We start from the raw sequence: 17,662 nt of genomic DNA, 5'->3' as shown, positions 1-17,662 counted from the left end.
GGTAGTGATGGCACAGCGACACTGCTCGTGGCTGTGCAGCGTGGGTACTGATGGCACAGTGACACTGCTCGTGGCTGTGCAGCGTGGGTACTGATGGCACAGTGACACAGCTCGTGGCTGTGCAGCGTGGGTAGTGATGGCACAGTGACACTGCTCGTGGCTGTGCAGCGTGGGTAGTGATGGCACAGTGACACTGCTCGTGGCTGTGCAGCGTGGGTAGTGATGGCACAGTGACACTGCTCGTGGCTGTGCAGCGTGGGTACTGATGGCACAGTGACACTGCTCGTGGCTGTGCAGCGTGGGTAGTGATGGCACAGTGACACTGCGCGTGGCTGTGCAGCGTGGGTAGTGATGGCACAGTGACACTGCTCGTGGCTGTTCAGCGTGGGTAGTGATGGCACAGTGACACTGCTCGTGGCTGTTCAGCGTGGGTAGTGATGGCACAGTGACACTGCTCGTGGCTGTGCAGCGTGGGTAGTGATGGCACAGTGACACTGCTCGTGGCTGTGCAGCGTGGGTACTGATGGCACAGTGACACTGCTCGTGGCTGTGCAGCGTGGGTAGTGATGGCACAGTGACACAGCTCGTGGCTGTGCAGCGTGGGTAGTGATGGCACAGTGACACTGCTCGTGGCTGTGCAGCGTGGGTAGTGATGGCACAGTGACACTGCTCGTGGCTGTGCAGCGTGGGTAGTGATGGCACAGTGACACTGCTCGTGGCTGTGCAGCGTGGGTACTGATGGCACAGTGACACTGCTCGTGGCTGTGCAGCGTGGGTAGTGATGGCACAGTGACACTGCTCGTGGCTGTGCAGCGTGGGTACTGATGGCACAGCTCGTGGCTGTGCAGCGTGGGTAGTGATGGCACAGTGACACTGCTCATGGCTGTGCAGCGTGGGTGCTGATGGCACAGTGACACTGCTCGTGGCTGTGCAGCATGGGTAGTGATGGCACAGTGACACTGCTCGTGGCTGTGCAGCGTGGGTACTGATGGCACAGTGACACTGCTCGTGGGTACTGATGGCACAGTGACACTGCTCGTGGCTGTGCAGCGTGGGTACTGATGGCACAGTGACACTGCTCGTGGCTGTGCAGCGTGGGTACTGATGGCACAGTGACACTGCTCGTGGGTACTGATGGAACAGTGACACTGCTCGTGGCTGTGCAGCGTGGGTACTGATGGCACAGTGACACTGCTCGTGGGTACTGATGGAACAGTGACACTGCTCGTGGCTGTGCAGCGTGGGTACTGATGGCACAGTGACACTGCTCGTGGGTACTGATGGAACAGTGACACTGCTCGTGGCTGTGCAGCGTGGGTACTGATGGCACAGTGACACTGCTCGTGGCTGTGCAGCGTGGGTACTGATGGCACAGTGACACTGCTCGTGGCTGTGCAGCGTGGGTACTGATGGCACAGTGACACTGCTCGTGGCTGTGCAGCGTGGGTACTGATGGCACAGTGACACTGCTCGTGGCTGTGCAGCGTGGATACTGATGACACTTTTCCCTCATAGTGACCCTGCCATCACCCTCTCTTTCGCTCCACGTGGATGGAATGGCCCTCATCGTTCAGCTCCAACTGCCCCAGATCTATACGTGGAACCGCACCCTGCGATACGAAGACGTCTTCCCCTATAACCGCGTGTACCTGGCACGCGTACGCAGGACGGCAGATAACCTCACCGTGAGTGTGTGTGTGTGTGTGTGTGGGGGTACCTGGCACATGTGTGCAGGACGACAGATAACCTCACCGTGAGTGTGTGTGCGCGTGTATGTGTACCTGGCACATGTGTGCAGGACGACAGATAACCTCACCGTGAGTGTGTGTGCGCGTGTATGTGTACCTGGCACATGTGTGCAGGACGACAGATAACCTTACCATGTGTGTGTGTGTGTGTGTGTGTGTGTGTGGGTACCTGGCACACATGTGCAGGACGACAGATAACCTCATCGTGAGTGTGTGTGTGTACGTGTGCTTACCTGGTACGCGTACGCAGGGCGGCAGATAACCTCACTGTGCGTGTATGTGGGTGTGTATCTGGCACGCATGCGCAGGGCGCCAGATAACCTCACTGTGAGTGTGTGTGACTGGGGAGTGTGCGTTTGTGTACCTGGCACGCGTATACAGGGCGTTAAGTAACCGCACCATGAGTGTGTGTAACTGGGGTGTGTGTGCGTGTGTGTGTACCTGGCACGCATGCGCAGTGGCAGCAGATAAACTCACTCTGATTGCGTGTAACTGGGGAGTGTGTGCTGTGTTTTTGTGTGTGTGTGTGTGTGTGTGTGTGTGTGTGTGTTTATATATACACACATATACATATATACACACACACACTGTTTGTGCGTGTGTATCTGTGTATACAATAAAGTGTGTATAGGGTGCCAGGTGTCCAGTATTGAACCGGACTGTTCTGTATTTTTATTATATGTCCAGTAAACAATTAGAGGTGATACTGGACATGTGGCCGGTATTACCTCTCTAGGCGTGTGTGTGTATACCGGTATTACCTCTCTGGGCGTGTATGTGTATACCAGTATTACCTCTCTGGGTGTGTATGTGTATACCGGTATTACCTCTCTGGGCGTGTATGTGTATACCGGTATTACCTCTCTGGGCGTGTATGTGTATACCGGTATTACCTCTCTGGGCGTGTATGTGTATACCGGTATTACCTCTCTGGGCGTGTATGTGTATACCGGTATCACCTCTCTGGGCGTGTACGTGTATACCGGTATTACCTCTCTGGGCGTGTATGTGTATACCGGTATTACCTCTCTGGGCGTGTATGTGTATACCGGTATCACCTCTCTGGGCGTGTACGTGTATACCGGTATTACCTCTCTGGGTGTGTATGTGTATACCGGTATTACCTCTCTGGGCGTGTATGTGTATACCGGTATTACCTCTCTGGGTGTGTATGTGTATACCGGTATTATCTCTCTGGGCGTGTATGTGTATACCGGTATTACCTCTCTGGGCGTGTATGTGTATATCGGTATTACCTCTCTGGGCGTGTGTGTGTATACCGGTATTACCTCTCTGGGCGTGTATGTGTATACCGGTATTACCTCTCTAGGCGTGTGTATACCGGTATTACCTCTCTGGGCGTGTGTGTGTATACCGGTATTACCTCTCTGGGCGTGTGTGTATACCGGTATTACCTCTCTGGGCGTGTATGTGTATACCGGTATTACCTCTCTGGGCGTGTGTGTGTACTGCTGCGGCTGAGTTTAATCGAGCATTTGCCCGTTCTCGGCCGCAGCAGTTACCTGGCGCGCGCCGAAGCAGCGGAGGAGAGGCCCGCCGATCGCGGCTTCCCCCTCTCCTCTCCGGGTCCGCCGGGTCCCCCGGAACCCCCTGCCGCCGTCCCTCACATCGCGGGACACCAGGGCTCCCTCGGGGAGCCCTGGACGTGCGTGCAGGGGGCGCAGGCACCCGATGACGCGTGACCGCGCATCGGAGACGCGCGGCACGCCGAGGGGCTGCCACTTGCAAGCCGGGAAATCTCCCGGCTTGCGGTACTGGCCACACTGCAATAAAGTGTGTCGCCAGTGTATACCGGTATTACCTCTCTGGGCGTGGATGTGTATACCGGTATTACCTCTCTGGGTGTGGATGTGTATACCGGTATTACCTCTCTGGGCGTGTGTGTGTATACCGGTATTACCTCTCTGGGCGTGGATGTGTATACCGGTATTACCTCTCTGGGTGTGTATGTGTATACCGGTATTACCTCTCTGGGCGTGGATGTGTATACCGGTATTACCTCTCTGGGCGTGTATGTGTATACTGGTATTACCTCTCTTGGCGTGTTTGTGTATACCGGTATTACCTCTCTGGGCGTGTACGTGTATACCGGTATTACCTCTCTGGGCGTGTACGTGTATACCAGTATTACCTCTCTGGGCGTGTACGTGTATACCGGTATTACCTCTCTGGGAGTGTATGTGTATACCGGTATTACCTCTCTGGGCGTGGATGTGTATACCGGTATTACCTCTCTGGGAGTGTATGTGTATACCGGTATTACCTCTCTGGGCGTGTATGTGTATACCGGTATTACCTCTCTGGGCGTGTATGTGTATACCGGTATTACCTCTCTGGGCGTGTACGTGTATACCGGTATTACCTTTCTGGGCGTGGATGTGTATACCGGTATTACCTCTCTGGGCGTGGATGTGTATACCGGTATTACCTCTCTGGGCGTGTATGTGTATACCGGTATTACCTCTCTGGGCGTGGATGTGTATACCGGTATTACCTCTCTGGGCGTGGATGTGTATACCGGTATTACCTCTCTGGGAGTGTATGTGTATACCGGTATTACATCTCTGGGCGTGGATGTGTATACCGGTATTACCTCTCTGGGAGTGTATGTGTATACTGGTATTACCTCTCTGGACGTGTATGTATATACCGGTATTACCTCTCTGGGTGTGTATGTGTATACCGGTATTACCTCTCTGGGCGTGGATGTGTATACCGGTATTACCTCTCTGGGCGTGGATGTGTATACCGGTATTACCTTTCTGGGCGTGGATGTGTATACCGGTATTACCTTTCTGGGTGTGTATGTGTATACCGGTATTACCTCTCTGGGCGTGGATGTGTATACCGGTATTACCTCTCTGGGCGTGGATGTGTATACCGGTATTACCTCTCTGGGCGTGGATGTGTATACCGGTATTACCTCTCTGGGCGTGTATGTGTATACCGGTATTACCTCTCTGGGCGTGTATGTGTATACCGGTATTATCTCTCTGGGAGTGTATGTGTATACCGGTATTACCTCTCTGGGCGTGTATGTGTATACCGGTATTACCTCTCTGGGTGTGTGTGTGTATACCGGTATTACCTCTCTGGGCGTGGATGTGTATACCGGTATTACCTCTCTGGGTGTGTATGTATATACCAGTATTACCTCTCTGGGCATGTACATATATACCGGTATTACCTCTCTGGGCGTGTATGTGTATACCGGTATTACCTCTCTGGGAGTGTATGTGTATACCGGTATTACCTCTCTAGGCGTGGATGTGTATACCGGTATTACCTCTCTGGGTGTGTATGTACACTACCGACACACTTTATTGAAGTGTGGTCGGTACCGCAAGCCGGGAAATCTCCCGGCTTGCTAGTGGCCGCCCCTCGGCGTGCCGCGCGTCATAGACGCGCGGTCACGCGTCATCGGGAGCATGCGCCCGCTGCACGCGTGTCCAGGGGCTCCCCGAGGGAGCCCTGGTGTCCCGCGATCGCGGGACAGCGGCAGGGGGTTCCGGGGGACCCGGCGGACCCTGCAGCGGTAGGGAGAGCGCCCCGATCGGAGGGCGCTCTTCCGCTGCTTCGGCGTGCGCCCGTCACACTCGGGCGCACGCCAGGCTACTGCTGCGGCACAGAACGGGCAAATGCTCGAATAAACTGTGCCGCAGCAGTATATACCAGTATTACCTCTCTGGGCCTGTACATATATACCGGTATTACCTCTCTGGGTGTGTATGTGTATGCCGGTATTACCTCTCTGGGCGTGTATGTGTATATCGGTATTACCTCTCTGGGCGTGTATGTGTATACCGGTATTACCTCTCTGGGCGTGTGTGTGTATACCGGTATTACCTCTCTGGGCGTGTGTGTGTATACCGGTATTACCTCTCTGGGTGTGTGTATGTGTATACCGGTATTACCTCTCTGGGCATGTATGTGTATACCGGTATTACCTCTCTGGGCGTGGATGTGTATACCGGTATTACCTCTCTGGGCGTGTGTGTGTATACCGGTATCACCTCTCTGGGTGTGTATGTGTATACCGGTATTACCTCTCTGGGTGTGTATGTGTATACCGGTATTACCTCTCTGGGCGTGTATGTGTATACCGGTATTACCTCTCTGGGCATGTATGTGTATACCGGTATTACCTCTCTGGGTGTGTATGTATATACCGGTATTAGCTCTCTGGGCGTGTACGTGTATACCGGTATTACCTCTCTGGGCGTGTATGTGTATACCGGTATTACCTCTCTGGGTGTGTATGTATATACCGGTATTAGCTCTCTGGGCGTGTACGTGTATACAGGTATTACCTCTCTGGGCGTGGATGTGTATACCGGTATTACCTCTCTGGGTGTGTACGTGTATACCGGTATTACCTCTCTGGGTGTGTATGTGTATACCGGTATTACCTCTCTGGGTGTGTATGTGTATACCGGTATTACCTCTCTGGGTGTGTATGTGTATACTGGTATTACCTCTCTGGGCGTGTATGTGTATACCGGTATTACCTCTCTGGGCGTGTATGTGTATACCGGTATTACCTCTCTGGGCGTGGATGTGTATACCGGTATTACCTCTCTGGGCGTGTGTGTGTATACCGGTATTACCTCTCTGGGCGTGTGTGTGTATACCGGTATTACCTCTCTGGGTGTGTGTATGTGTATTCCGGTATTACCTCTCTGGGCGTGTATGTGTATACCGGTATTACCTCTCTGGGCGTGTGTGTGTATACCGGTATTACCTCTCTGGGTGTGTGTATGTGTATACCGGTATTACCTCTCTGGGTGTGTATGTGTATACCGGTATTACCTCTCTGGGTGTGTGTATACCGGTATTACCTCTCTGGGTGTGTGTATGTGTATACCGGTATTACCTCTCTGGGCGTGGATGTGTATACCGGTATTACCTCTCTGGGCGTGGATGTGTATACCGGTATTACCTCTCTGGGTGTGTACGTGTATACCGGTATTACCTCTCTGGGTGTGTATGTGTATACCGGTATTACCTCTCTGGGCGTGGATGTGTATACCGGTATTACCTCTCTGGGCGTGGATGTGTATACCGGTATTAGCTCTCTGGGCGTGTACGTGTGTACCGGTATTACCTCTCTGGGCGTGTATGTGTATACTGGTATTACCTCTCTGGGTGTGTACGTGTATACCGGTATTACCTCTCTGGGTGTGTATGTGTATACCGGTATTACCTCTCTGGGCGTGGATGTGTATACCGGTATTACCTCTCTGGGCGTGGATGTGTATACCGGTATTACCTCTCTGGACATAGTGACCTGACCGGCTGGGGGGGGGGGGGGGGCGGGGGCGGCAGCGGGATTTCCCTTAGCAGGGCTGTTGCTAGGGGGCTGGGCAGCTTCCTCCATCCTGATTGGCTGTTGCTGGGTAATGCAGCAAATCAGGAGGGGTTGTCAGGAGCCTGGGGGTGGGGCCAAGGAGAGGAGGAAACAGCATAGAGCGGTGATAGGTGAGTGTGTGTGACGAGTGTGTGGCACCTTTCACCATTGTGTCCAGTATTTTTAGAGAAGCCACCTGGCACCCCTAGTGTGTATGTGTGTACACACGTTTGTATAGATGTAGTTGGCAGTGTGTGCATGCTGTACATTTGTGGATTGTGTACGTGTGTATAATGTGTATGTACAGTCGGGAATTGTGTGTATACTTTGTATGTCTGTGTTTAGTGTGTGTATACATACAGTACATAGGTCGTGCACTGTATGCACTGTCACAAATGTAATTGCTTACACACTAATAACAGGGAAGTAAATTGACCCTCCTGTGCCTGCATGTGCAGCGCAGTGCACACTGTCAGTGTGTGTATAACCAGTTACTCAGGGACCCGCTCTCTCCTCAGTTCCTGCACATGGCGGATACCCTGAGGTTTCGTATTCCTGATCTGCACAAGGGGAAGGAATACTGTGTGTCTGTACAGCCCGCCATCACCACCCGCGGGAACCTCGGCATCCCCTCTCCAGAGGGCTGTGCCCACCTGCCAGAGGGTAAGACAGGCAGAACCAGTCCTGTCTGATACTAACTCTATATATATATACTATATATACACCCAGGACTGTGTGATCCTGTCCCTGATACTCTGCAGTCAGGTCACTCTACATTACATATACACCCAGGACTGTGTGAGCCTGTCCCTGTAACTCTGAAGTCAGGAGGTCACCCTACATTACATACACCCAGGACTGTGTGAGCCTGTCCCTGATACTCTGCAGTCAGGTCACCCTACATTATATATACACCCAGGACTGTGTGATCCTGTCCCTGATACTCTGCAGTCAGGAGGTCACCCTACATTACATATACACCCAGGACTGTGTGATCTTGTCCCTGATACTCTGCAGTCAGGTCACACTACATTATATATACACCCAGGACTGTGTGATCCTGTCCCTGATACTCTGCTGTCAGGAGGTCACCCCACATTACATATACACCCAGGACTGTGTGATCCTGTCCCTGATACTCTGCAGTTAGGAGGTCACTCTACATTACATATACACCCAGGACTGTTGTGGAGCATTGTTTGTGTCACAGTGTGTAATAGTGTGTGGCACTGTATGTGGCAGGGTGTGACAGTGTGTTTGTGTCCCGCAGGACTGCGCAGTAACGTTATTCTCCTGATGGCAGCAACCGGTATTCTTTCTCTCTTGGCGTTCATGATTTGTGCCAACCTCTGTATCTGTCTGTATATCCGGGGCACCGGGAAGACCCCAAAAGCGTTGGTGAGTTATCTACAGACAATATATGAACTATATATAATACATACTGCAAATACGTCAATGTACACACAGCACAGGTACAGCGCAGGCAGCGGCTGCGCCAGCCTCTCCCTCTCACAGGCAGGGGAGGAGCTGTGAGCCAAGATGGGGGCAGACCCTGGAGGAGGGAGAGGAGTTGGAACCAGGGCTCATGCAAATCTGTGGATAAGAAAGTTTCCCTGGAGGATAAAGTGCAGAAACTTTTTGCAAAAGAAAGAATCAGAAAATGTGGAAAAAGAGATGAATGAAAATGTTGGGCAGAAAGAAGCTGAAATGGAGAATACTGAAAGTCCAGCTCAGAACCAGACGGGTAAGAGAACTGCAGCTAAAACCAGCTCAGGGCCTAATGAAAATAGGAGTAAAAGGCAGGCAGAACATGAGAAAAGGAGACTTGGGATCACAGAATTTGTTATCCAACAAATTAGTAAGGAGATTCACACTAATGCACAGGCAACTGCAGCTATACCTGAGATAGAGACCCTGCATACAGCTGCACCGGAAACAGAGACCCTGTATACAACTGTACCTGACACAGAGACCCTGCATGCAGCTGCACCGGAAACAGAGACCCTGTATACAACTGTATCTGACAGAGACCCTGCAAGCAGCTGAGGGTAGCAGACAGGTGCAGGAATTAGCAGCCACACCCAAGGCAGACACACTGCAAACAGCCCAAGCTGAGAACCTGAATAATGCTGGAAATACACCTGAGACAGACCAGCAATCAGCCCAAGCACAGGAAGAAGTGTCTGAAATGGAAATGGCTGAAGCTGTGGAGAACGCAGCAAAACCAACAGGAGCGGCTGAGCCAGCTCTCCCCAGCAGTCAGCATGGAGTACAAGACGCCCAGGTACATCTTATATGTCCTTTGATGATGCCAGAAAGCGCAGGAATGTAGTCAGACTGCATTATTGTGGAGATATGGTTCCTATACCGGACAGATTTGTTGTAGGAAAGGACTTGATCAAAGTTTCTCTTGGCTTCCAACCCAGTGAGGTTTATGCTTTGTTACATGCCCCTAATAGCAGGAACTATGAAGTCAGCTTTAAGACACCAGAAGGGCTAGAAAAATTCTGGTTTCACTACAAAGAAGTGAAGGATAATCCAGAATGGGAATTTTTTTAAGTTATCCAAGTATCTCGCCTTGTGACCGTGGAAGTGAATATTATCTTTGTGTAACGGGTTTTCTGACCTGGCCTGACCCACCCAATCTCACATTGGCCCCTGTGGTCTAACCAGTCCCCATTACAGTGTGATGTCTGGTGGTGCACCTGTTGGCAACAGGACTCCTGAGTCTCCCGCATAATGGTGTATGGGGATTTGCCAACCCATACAGGCAGCTGAGGTAGTGTGCATGAGTCCTACCTAGATCCAGTGCAGCGCCTCCACCTCATCAGGATCCCGGCGTCCACTTGGGGATGATTCTGATGAGGAACTCCTCTGTGGTGCTTCTCTCTGTGCAATGACTCCACACTTACACACGAGAGTGTCTTTGATCAGATGCATCTTTATTAGTACGGTGGGCCAGCTGCCCTCCACAATGGGGTGTATTTAGCCCTCCATTGTTCACCGTACTTCCCTTTGAAAGGTATATTCCTCCTTAATTAGGGATTCCCTATCCCCGCAGGGATATCTATTCTGTGCCAGGTCCCTGGTCACAGTCTCATTATTCAGCCGCTTATACGTAAGTACTCTTCAGTCCTTCCAGTGCTGGGAAGAAACTACTACCTAATCCTCCAACCACTTAGCAACAACTACTCACTCTTTTTAACTTTTTGATCAGTGCTGTGCCTTATGTATCCTCTGGGGGCTGGCACAACTCTGACATCACTAACCATGGAGTCAGAGCCTGTGACCACTCCCATCCATACATAGGGCACCTCACCAGGGTGTGAGGGCAAACCTCCATGATTACTGCTGGAATCCCCATAACTTACCAGGCCTTACTGTCAGCAGGAGAGATGACTGCAGCCATTTTACAGCATGGTTACATTTGATATTGAGACTGTAGCGGTAGAAGATATACGTTTTTGGCTACAATGGCAGTGTGATGTTGTCTGGTCCAGTTAAAAACATGGATGCTGAAGGTTTCTGGAATGGGGGCTACAAGTTTAAAGTTAAGCTCAGGTACACACACAATGTGGCATGTCACCTCCCAAACGCCATATATATTGGAAGGGAACGCGGGCAATGTTTTTATTGGGGACAGCCTAAAAAGTGTTTTAAATGTGATTTCCCCAGGCACTTAAGCTCAGCATGTGATAAAATCAGGTGCACTTTATGTGGTTCAATTGGTCATCACAGCTGAGTGTGACAAGGACATAGTCTGCAACCTGTGCTATAAATATGGTCATTCCTTTAAAGATTGCCCAGAAGCCAAGCACAACCATTGGAGGCAGAAGGAAATATCTAGTGTACAGAATACAGTATCTCAGTGATAAAAAGAAGAAAGCAGAGTGATCAGAAAGTCTTCAACGTATACCTGTAGAAGAGGTTTTAAAGTCTCTGGGTCTGACATATATACCTCCAGCCCAAAGGGGGTCAGAGGGAGAGCACAGGATCTGAGTTTTGTACCAAACACAGAATTCTACTCAGGAAGGTGATGTATCCCACAAAGATGGCGGCGAACCCTGCAAAGATGGTGTGTGGCGAAAATGGGGGTAATCAGCGCATTAATAAAGGCAGTGTTCTCAGCTGGCTACCCCTATTTCATATTGGGGATGAAGGGGTTAATTTGGTATGCTGTTCCCATGTACCATTCTCCCCTCTATACATTGTTGTCCCTACCTGCAGTGCTAAATAACAGGAGCCGTTCCATTAAGACTGCTAATTTAGGAACGGAGTGAGCCAGCACCCTGATTTTTGGTGTGCAGCCTCAGTGTAACCCCCCAAGAACACATATATTAAAAATATAACTTTGTCATAAGTGAAACATATATTTTTGATGAAGTGCCTTTCTGTTGCAGTTTTAAAATGTACCGGCAGGATGCTATTTTTTTTCTGCCTGCCTTTGTAATGCCTTAAGGAACAAATGTTATGCATACATGAGCCCCCTGGTGGGAGATGCCGATGGGTCTAGAATCGAAGCCGCTGTACTTAGATCTTATCCGCTTGAAGAAATCAGGTAACAACAGCAACAACAACAACACAGGAATGAGGGTTACAGGCCTTTTTAAGGACAAGGGCCTGTGAAGTGTTACATTAGCCTCATCCCATTGGCAAGGAATTATCTTCCTCCTATCAGAACCTGCCATGTCACATGAGCAAATCCTACAGCCAGCCCAGGTAACTCTGAGCATGCTCAGTAAGCAGCTTGGTAGCACTGCTAAGTAAAAAGGGGCCACTCATTTCTGGGGACGCAATGTCTGGAGTTTGGTCCCAAGGTGTGAAATATCCAGGATGAGTAACAGGATCTGCTACTCAGAAACATCCTGATTAAGTGACACTTTAAGACTCTGGGGTCTTTCATCCCCCCCACACGTCCCTAGACCCATCGGCATCTCCCACCAGGGGGCTCATGTATGCATAACATTTGTTCCTTAATGCATTACAAAGGCAGGCAGAAAAAAAATAGCATCCTGCCGGTACATTTTAAAACTGCAACAGAAAGGCACTTCATCAAAAATATATGTTTCACTTATGACAAAGTTATATTTTTAATATATGTGTTCTTGGGAGGGGTTACACTGAGGCTGCAAACCAAAAATCAGGGTGCTGGCTCACTCCGTTCCTAAATTAGCAGTCTTAATGGAACGGCTCCTGTTATTCAGCACTGCAGGTAGGGACAACAATGCATAGAGGGGAGAATGGTACATGGGAACAGCATATAAAATTAACCCCTTCATCCCCAATACGAAATAGGGGAAACCAGCTGAGCACACTGCCTTTATTAATGCGCTGATTACCCCCATTTTCGTCACATGGTGGCGAACCTCAAAGAGATGGTGGCGAACCTCGCAAAGATGGCAATAATGAATGGGAAACAATAACAAATAAAAACAAGACTGCCCAAACTAGCTCAGCTGGAAAGAAAACTACAAAAACTGGAGATAAAGAAACTGTCCAAGAAGAGATCTCGCTGCACAATACATATGAGGTATTAGAGGAACAGAGTTGGGGCGAAAAGATGGATGACTCAGACCCCGATATGTCGGACAGTTAGACCCCACAGCAGTCTGGTCTATTCAGGACATTGAGATGGCCGGACCATCAAATAAGAGAAATCTGCCATCAGAGAGTTCCCCCGGGAGAAAGAAAATGATCAAAAAGAAAAATGGTACTACAAGGGGAAAAAAAGGGCAGTGATTTATTCACTAAATATGCCAAAGTGCCCCTCTCCGCTGAAAGTGGCAACTATTAATGCGATTAGTATCAAGACAAAAAAGACCCGGACCGAAGCCTTTTCTATTCTAAAGGACTTTAATAATGAGGTTTTCTTTTTGCAGGAAACTCGCTTGACCACTACAAGTGAAGTTTTTGTGTGTAGAAGTGTAAGGAATCCGCTTCTGGCTTTGATTCTAGCCTTGCAGACCTCTGCAGTTTACAATATCTCCATCTGGCAATCAATGGCACATGTGCTGCCTCTCATTGCAGCTTCAGTCCTGTGCTCTGTCATTGGAGGAATGCTCACACACCTCCCTCTTGTGATTGGCTCGCCGCCCTTTATATGCTGGGCTCTGGCACTAATTCAGTGCTGAGCATAATCCTACTCTGGATGTTACGGTGTTCTGCCACAAGCCCCCTGGCTTGCCTTGTTCCTGTTTCCTGTGACCTGCTGCTACTGTCCACACAGAGGTCTGTGTACCTGTTTCCTGAGGCTTGCTGCACGATCCCTTCTGCAGAGGCCTACTTTGGACTCCTGTGCTGAAGCACTGGTTTTTCCCTGGCACTGCCCTGCGGTGTTCTTCGGCCAGCCTGCCGTCTCCTCCTCCTACTGAGACCGGCATCATGGGCCATTCCCGCTCCTCGCGCAAGCCCGCTCTCGCTCCTACGCTGAAGTAGAGAGCACCTGTCTACCCATTGCCGAACTCCTGCCTGAACCACGACGATGCTGCCTTCTCCGATCCCGACCCTGGCTTCTCCTCAGACTACGCTGCCTTCTCCAGTCCGGACCCCGGCTTGTTTGACCATGAACTTCGCACTCCGGATCCGGCTCCGAGGCCTAAGGTCGGTGATTATGCAACCCCACCTCAGTCTCGCGGTCCGGTCCCGGTTTGTGGCGAGCACGTCCGTGACAAGAAGGGACTGGATTTGGGGCCCCTGTTTCTGGTCCTTTGGACCAGATAAATGTGATGGTGTAGGCATTGTTTTCAAAGGGATTTCCATTATATGCAGCAAATTAGTTGATATCGTGGTTGAAAACTCTATGACAAAGCTGAGGGGAAACCAATTGTAAATGGCTGGATTGGATCCTGCTTTCGTATTAGATCAGGAGTACGTCAAGGATGTCCACTCAGCCCCTTACTATATGTGTTTACTATAGACCCTTTTTTACATATGATAGAATGTAATCGAGTCATCCAGCCAATACCAAAGATTTGTATAAAATGTATTGCGTATGCAGATGATGCATCTATTCTAATAACATCAAGAAAATGTTATGAAAGTGTACTTTCTGAATTTAAAAAATACTCTGACATCTCAGATTCCCAGATAAATAAAAGTAAGTCCATTGCACTGTGGATAGGAATAAAAGAAAATAAATGTGAGCTCCCATCTGGAATAAAGTACGAGCCTGAAAATATTCACATTTTGGGGATCAAATTTAATAGTCCGGTTTCTGGTGAGCAAAACTTGGAAGAAAAACTTGGCATATGCAAAGCCAAAGTTACCAGGTGGAAACATTGGACATTTCTTTTGAGAGCAGAATCAGGATTGTTAAAACTTTTTCACTGTCTATTTTCATCTATTTAAGTTTTGTATTTCCCCCGCCTGAGAAAGTTGTGGTTTCTTTAAATAATTGTTTTTTTCAGATGCTGTGGGGAAACAGACCCAATTTAGTGAGCAGACACATCACTTGCAGGCCTAGAAATAAGGGAGGCCTTAATATGGTGAACCCAGAGTTATTTTTTAATTTAGTATTCCTATGTTTTAATTTTCAGGGGATTTTCTCACAAAGTATATGGAGAAATTCTTTTAAGGAATGGTTGTCACCAATGTTTGACAAATGGTTTGAGGGGGGAAATATCAAAATAATGACTCAAAATATTGGATATTTACCGGCATATATTATTCGGATGGTTAAAATTATTAGAAAGTCACAAATAACTAGGACTGAAATTGAACAGCTGTCAAGGAAGCAGCTCTATAAAGTATTCGAGGGAGAACTCCCCCAATAAGCCTGGATCTGAGACAATGCCCTGAGACCAGCCATGATGTGGTATTAAAGCAACTTGTTGATCCCAGATTACCGCAGAAAATGAGTTATGTCTCGTGGTTATTATTTCACAGTAAAATGTATGTCAGGCAAAATGTAAAATACAGGAATGTTGATGATAGGAATTGTCTGCGGGAAAACTAATGTTTTAAAAACCATGGAACACTTTTTATTGGAATGTCCATTTTCTATATTTTTATGGGAAATTGGAAGTCATCTAAAAATCCCTAGATAAAGATAAAATGTAATGTTTATGTGATTTTCTGGATGCTGTTCTGAAGTATTGTGTGTTTTTGTAAATAATTGTTTTTTGTATTTAAATTTAAAAAAACGTTTCCCCTCACACACGCACTGACATGTTGCTTCTACTTGTCCCCAGAAATCACTCATTAAGAGGAGTTGGTCCTGGATGGATAAACCCCCGACGCCTACGTCTGACGAGGGCACGTTGCGCTGGGAGAGCGACCTGATTGGTCAGTTCTTGGTGGAGACCAGGTATGCCCCCTCACGCAGCAGCACAGACAGCGGATTCGGCAGCCAGATGTTCAGCGAGAGGCTCTCGCACCTCCCCCCTGCGTCCTCGGACCCCCTGAGAGATGACAGCGGTATCAGCGTCCCAAGCTCAGACACCATCAAAAAGCAAAACCCCTCAGGCTTGGGGGAGGACAGCGGGATCAGCTTGTCCACGGGCTCCCCGTGTCCTGGACGCAGCAGTGTGGGGACCCCGTATGGAGGGAACACGGGTGGTGGCTGCAGTGGGATTCCGGAGGTTGCAAGTCCGGGATATCTGAAGCAAGCTGGACCCGTGGAGGCCCCAAGCTGCGCAGAAGAGGGGGCCCCCGAGCAGACATTGCAGCCGTTATCCAAGGACTATTTCACACAGGGGACACGCTTGGGACACGGGGACACTGACCCCCTGGGGGGCTTCCAGGGGCCGTGGGCTCAGGTGGCTGAGGGCTCCATCTCTGTGCTCCCAGCAGCATTCAGCCCATTTAGCCGGGTGCTGTTGGATTTTGGGTTCATGGCCCCCTCTTTGGGGGATGTGGAAATCATGAACTGTGAGTCCTAACGGGGGGGGGGCGGAAGGGGGCGCGGAGCCCCCGCATCGTGGTCTCGGACACTGAGCAGGGTGGGAGGAGGGGGCCTTGAGCCCCCACATCGTGGCCTCGAACGCTGGGTGGTGGTTGGGGGGGAGTCTGGAATCTTAGGGACCAGTCTCTTTATACTCACGTGTCTCATTTCTCTGCTTCCGGCTGAATGATGCCACGGACGCGCCACGTGTGTAACTCGAACATCGGACAGATTTATTTGTACAGATCCTGCTGATTTATTTATTTTTTGGATAAAGTTTTTTTGTTTTTAGGTTTCTCGTCGGGTATTTTTTATTTAGAAAGAAAAGACTCAAGATTCACAACATTTCATATATGTGAATCTTTCCGGGTCCTCTCGTGCTGGCACTGTGCGCTGGCAGTATGTGCTCACGCTCGCAGTGTGCGCTCACGCTCACAGTGTATACTCCTGATCAGTGTGCGCTCACGCTCGCAGTGTTCACTTCCGATCACAGTGCGAGCACACGCTTAGTGTATGCTCACACTCGCAGTGTACACTCCCGATCACAGTGCGAGCACACGCTTGGTGTATGCTCACGCTCGCAGTGTACACTCCCGATCACAGTGCGAGCTCACGCTTGGTGTACGCTCACGCTCGCAGTGTACACTCCCGATCACAGTGCGAGCTCACGGTTGGTGTACGATAACGCTCGCAGTGTACACTCCTGATCCCAGTCCGAGCTCACGCTTAGTGTATGCTCACGCTCGCAGTCTACACTCCCGATCCCAGTGCGAGCTCACGCTTAGTGTATGCTCAAGCTCGCAGTGTACACTCCCGATCCCAGTGCGAGCTCATGCTTGGTGTATGCTCACACTCAGTGTACACTCCCGATCACAGTGCGAGGTCATGCTTGGTTTATACTCACGCTCGCAGTGTACAGTGCGAGCTCACATTTGGTGTACGCTCACGCTTGGTGTCTGCTCACATTCGCAGTGTACACTCCCGATCACAGTGCGAGGTCATGCTTGGTCTATGCTCGCAGTGTACACACCCGATCACAGTGTGAGCTTACGCTTGGTGTACACTCACGCTCAGTGTACACTCCCAATCATAGTGCACGCTCACGCTTGGTGTATGCTCACACTCGCAGTGTACACTCCTGATCACAGTGCGAGCTCACGCTTGGTGTACTCTCATGCTTGGTGTATGCTCACACTCACAGTGTACACTTCGATCACAGTATGAGCACACGCTTGGTGTATGCTCACACTCGCAATGTACACTCCCGATCACAGTGCGAGCACACGCTTGGTGTACGCTCACGCTTGCAGTGTACACTCCTGATCACAGTGCGAGCTCACGCTTGGTGTACGCTCATGCTTGGTGTATGCTCACACTCGCAGTGTACACTTCCGATCACAGTGCGAGGTCATGCTTGGTGTACGCTCACGCTCGCAGTGTACACTCCCGATCACAGTGCGAGCTCACGCTAGGTGTACGCTCACATTCGCAGTGTACACTCCCGATCACAGTGCGAGGTCATGCTTGGTCTATGCTCGCAGTGTACACTCCGATCACAGTGCGAGGTCATGCTTGGTGTACGCTCACGCCCGCAGTGTACACTCCCGATCACAGTGCGAGCTCACGCTAGGTGTACGCTCACATTCGCAGTGTACACTCCCGATC

At 50.0% G+C, this 17,662-nt stretch overlaps 1 protein-coding gene across 1 annotated transcript; it reads left to right on the top strand.

Moving 5' to 3' along the window:
* The first annotated feature begins 1,482 nt into the window (after nt 1–1,482).
* Nucleotides 1,483–16,288, top strand: IL10RA (interleukin 10 receptor subunit alpha). Its single transcript, XM_075604224.1, has 4 exons — nt 1,483–1,685; nt 7,635–7,779; nt 8,387–8,514; nt 15,306–16,288. Exons 1-4 carry the CDS (start codon nt 1,557–1,559, stop codon nt 15,993–15,995), a joined length of 1,092 nt encoding a protein of 363 aa, XP_075460339.1. The 5' UTR covers nt 1,483–1,556; the 3' UTR covers nt 15,996–16,288.
* The last annotated feature ends 1,374 nt before the right edge of the window (nt 16,289–17,662 follow it).

Source organism: Ascaphus truei, chromosome 6 (genome assembly GCF_040206685.1).
Source record: "Ascaphus truei isolate aAscTru1 chromosome 6, aAscTru1.hap1, whole genome shotgun sequence".
In the NCBI taxonomy this organism is placed as follows: domain Eukaryota; kingdom Metazoa; phylum Chordata; class Amphibia; order Anura; family Ascaphidae; genus Ascaphus; species Ascaphus truei.
Note: the sequence above shows the minus strand (reverse complement) of the source record. Positions and strands in the feature narration are given on the sequence as shown.

Coding starts and splice junctions, on each gene's coding strand:
- IL10RA (XM_075604224.1), top strand. CDS start 1,557: ATGGCCCTCATCGTTCAGCTCCAACTGCCCCAGATCTATACGTGGAAC. Junction 7,780..8,386: donor CTGTGCCCACCTGCCAGAGG/GTAAGACAGGCA, acceptor TGTGTCCCGCAG/GACTGCGCAGTAACGTTATT. Junction 8,515..15,305: donor GGAAGACCCCAAAAGCGTTG/GTGAGTTATCTA, acceptor ACTTGTCCCCAG/AAATCACTCATTAAGAGGAG.